At 42.8% G+C, this 3,970-nt stretch overlaps 1 protein-coding gene across 2 annotated transcripts in view; it reads left to right on the plus strand.

Annotated features, from left to right (window-relative positions):
• The window catches only part of LOC106939461 (NACHT, LRR and PYD domains-containing protein 12-like), a 25,635-nt gene that overhangs the window by 9,616 nt on the left and 12,049 nt on the right, over positions 1–3,970 (plus strand). For both annotated transcript variants that reach the window (XM_015021855.1, XM_015021856.1), the window contains exons 5-8: positions 1,420–1,593; positions 2,573–2,622; positions 2,692–3,254; positions 3,342–3,397. In XM_015021855.1, coding sequence (XP_014877341.1) covers positions 1,420–1,593; positions 2,573–2,622; positions 2,692–3,254; positions 3,342–3,397 — 843 coding nt within the window. The remainder of the gene's footprint in view (positions 1–1,419; positions 1,594–2,572; positions 2,623–2,691; positions 3,255–3,341; positions 3,398–3,970) is intronic.

Genomic DNA, 3,970 nt, shown 5'->3' on the forward strand with positions numbered 1-3,970 from the left:
ATCATTCTCAAAACTTTTGGCCATGACTGTATGTGTATTGAAGGAGGTGAGAACACCAAATGTTGTTATAGTCCTTGGGTGGAATCTTACTGGAAGGAATGTCACCCTGGGAATCACTGGTGTTACTTCTATGCCAATGTAGGGGACAAAGAGGGATGGTAAAACTTGGAAGGAAATGTCTGGGAGGGATTGTCACCCCAGTGCCATACAAAGAGGTATAAGGTAGTAATGAACATAGTTTCAAATGCGCCAGTCTGCCATTTCCAAAGCAAGTGTATGTAGCTGCATTCAGTAATAGTAGAATGAGATTTAGAATCAAGTTTCTTCCACACAGTAAATCTAAAGGTTAATCCAACATTAGTTGGAGTAAGGTAGTTGCATCATTGGTTAAAGAATGCCTCAGAGGTGACCACCATTAAGGTAGGGTAAGGTAATCCAGCTCTGGTCTCTGTCCACACCAGCAGTCCGAGTGTTCGCTAGTTCGGCCAAGTCCGTCACAAATGTGTCGATAATCCAGGAATCCACAAGCTCCAAACAGCAGAAATCCTGTTATCATGAATAAATCCAGGGTGAATCCTGCTGGGTGTGTCCCTGCAGGACAAGAGGCTCTCCTGTGCCTAGACTTCTCGTCGAAAATTTGATCAATTGCATTGAGAGACCAGTTGATCAGACCCGTAATTTGTAGATTTGGAGGATGTGCAGAAAAAGGCTCCAAAAATATAGAAAAAGAGAAAAACAGAGCAAGCAGGGCAGGCATGGGCAGGGAGGGAGCAGAGGGGAAAAACGTCTGCCTTCATCGAGAGCAAGAGAGGAAAAAGGAGGCAGTTGAATGAGAAGAGACGCTCAAGCAGTCTCAGGTGTGGCAGGGAGAAAATTTTACTGCAGGCTTGTCAATACTTTAAAGGAGTGGTCCCCAATCCTGGTCCTCAGGCCATCTGTCCTGCATGTTTTAGATATTTCCCACTCCAGGTCAGCTAATCCAGAGGAAAGCATTACCTCTTTTCCTCCAGTCGCTGCTGACGCTTGTCTATCACCCATTCATTCCAGGTGTGCAGCAGTAGGTGTTGACATTATGAATGTTTTTGTGCTCTCATTTGTTGTTGTTTTTATCATTATTGGATTATTGTGTGTCACATCACGTGACCTGCCTAATTTAACACACTTGTGTACAATACAGGGTGTGTCCTTCTAACAAAGGAGGAACAACACGAAAGCCAAACCGAGTGAGTCTCATGCTGTCATGTTGAACGCTGTGCCGAAAAGTGATTCTGCTAACAGCAGGGAAAAACCTAGCACATGCAGGACAGTGGTTCCTGAAGACAAGATTTGGGAACTCTGCTTTAGAGTGTCCCAGACAAACAAGAACTGGCAGGCCAGAGATTTAATCTCTCTGTGTTTGGGATCTTTTCCTCTCTGCAGATTGTCATGCTGTGGGATCTCACAGGAAGGATGTGCCTCTTTGGCCTCGGCTCTGAAGTCCAACCCTCTCCATCTAAGAGAGCTGGACGTCAGCTACAACCATCCAGGACAATTTGGAGCCAAGATGCTCCTGGAGAGACTGGAGGACCCAAAGTGCAGACTGGAAAAACTCAAGTTAGTCCTCTGTAACCTTTGCACTAATGATGAATTTGCTTTAATAGATGTTTTGAAATTTTTGCATAATAGGGTTAGTTTTGTAGCAGTAAATCATAAAAGAGACAATCTTTGAAATACTTGCACTCTAACAAAAGAAGTAAATCACCCTGAAATAATGTTTAATTCGGTCTGTCTTCCTGGGCATTGGTGATGGCTGCTTAAATAAGGTCAATACATGTATACTGATACAGTTTGTGGCAATGACCACAAACTGTATCAGTTGGAGCAATGTCCATAAGCTGTTGCAGGGATATCTAGAACTGAACAAAAACAAAGAGGGAATGTCACAGGATATGAATGGTTTATTTTTTAAGTGCATGATATCCTAGTCTAATTTTGTTTAAATGGTTCTTGTTGCACATGAAACAGGTATGCAGAGGTGGACTGACCATCTGTAAGTTCTGGAGAATGGTTGGTGCTGCAGGATGACCCAGTGGTCACCATGCAATCCCAAGTGTTATTTTTTTTTATTTTTAATTCTGCTAATCTGCTGTTCCAGACTACGACTTAGATTTAAAACCCAAACTGAAATTCGGGCAGGGTAAATCCAAAATTATATAGTTGATGGTTGAGTCGGGTTCGGGCTTCTGTGGCAAGTTTTTAATGAGCTTACAATATGACAGCACAGAGAAAACTGAACAAGAATGCACAATATAAAGTTGTATTAATCTGCTTACTCTAGACCAGTGGTTCTTAACCTGGGACATACTTTATTAAATTAAATTACATTTTATTTTCTTATCTTTTTGTTGAGGGTGGGTTCCTGGCTTGGGCTTCCAGCCACTGTATTTGTAAAACACTGTTGCAATTGTATTGTTTTTCCTATCCTGAATAATAAATAGTGTGAAAAGTACAAAGTAATTCAAATGGAGGGGCAGGCTTTAATATTTAGGTTTTGCTTTCTGATCGGTTTTCCCTCCTGCTCTTGTCTCCTCAGTGTGGACCATAATGAGGAACACTGGGTCAGCCCACAGCTTCTGAATAAATGTAAGGTTTGTTGTTTATTGTTAATAAAATGTTGCTGTATCTCACTGTAACTGGTTATTTCCTTTTCAGACGCCTGTGATTTGACCTTTGACATCAACACTGCCAATGAATACCTCATCCTGTCTGAGTGTAACAGGACAGTTAGTCTGATGGAGGAAAAGCAGAAGTATCCTGATCACCCAGAAAGGTTTGAATATGAGGGTCAGGTGATGTGCAGAGAAGCTCTGACTGGACGCCATTACTGGGAGATGGAGTGGACATCTGTCATCAACATGGGTGTAGCATTTAAGGAGGTTAAGAGGAAAGGATGGGACTCACAACTGGACTGGAGCGATAAGACATGGATGTTGCTAAATGATTCATCTAATGGTTTTACATTTAGCCATGGACTTCAGAGGGTCTTTATTCCAATCCCCTATATTGATGTAAAAGCATTCCTGGCCAGAACCAGGAGAGTTGGACTGTTTCTGGACTGGCCAGCTGGTATTCTGTGTTTTTACTGGGTGTCTGATGACACCAGGACTCTGCTTCACACCTTCCACTCAACTTTTACTGAGCCAGTTTACCCTTCTTTTGGTGTTCTTGCTGGTTCTTTGACTCTGCTGACTGTTGAGAAACTGGAGACTGACCATGTGAGTGATTCTTCTTGTTTTATTGAACCTGAACTGCAGCTGAGCATCTCTGAGACGTTTCTTTACTTTGACATTCTTGTGTTCAAGGTTCCCTTGGGCTTCACACCTGAGGTGACCAGAGAGAGGATCGGTGTCTCTTACAGGTGAGATGAGCACTTTTAAGGTCTTCATCAAATTTACTGTTTTCAGTCATTTTTAACTTGGAGCACTGGAACAGAGAAAGAGGTTTTTGATTTTGTAAAATCTAGACATCCCAGGACAATCAGTTATCGTGTGCAGCTTTAGTAATTTGGGTTTACAGTGTAGGTTTCCAGTTGGGCCAGATTTTTTCCATTTCCAGATGATGGATTGAACAGCAGGATATTTGCTTTAAACTCCCTGACAAACTCAGAAATGGTTCGGCTGCAGAGAAAACTTCTAACTTGAACTTTGTCATTCTGTTCCAGTGTTGGACTAAATGCCTGGTTTGCTACAGGCAGCCTGAGTCAGTCCCACCACTGTAGGTCAGAAACAGAGATCCTGATATAAAGAAACGGTACCGTGACTGTCACCGTGAGTCGGAGCTTTAACTCCCATCTCTGGCAGAACTTTGAACACATTCCAGGAGAGGTAGGGGACATTGAGTCTGAGTGGACCATGTTCTGTGCCTCTATTGTCGTAGCGACTTATCGGAGCTGTGGCCATAAGGTTGTCAGTGCCTGTCGACCCTTGAACCC

This window comes from Poecilia latipinna, unplaced genomic scaffold (assembly GCF_001443285.1).
Source record: "Poecilia latipinna isolate Pla-1442-1.1 unplaced genomic scaffold, P_latipinna-1.0 Scaffold2881, whole genome shotgun sequence".
NCBI classification, from domain to species: domain Eukaryota; kingdom Metazoa; phylum Chordata; class Actinopteri; order Cyprinodontiformes; family Poeciliidae; genus Poecilia; species Poecilia latipinna.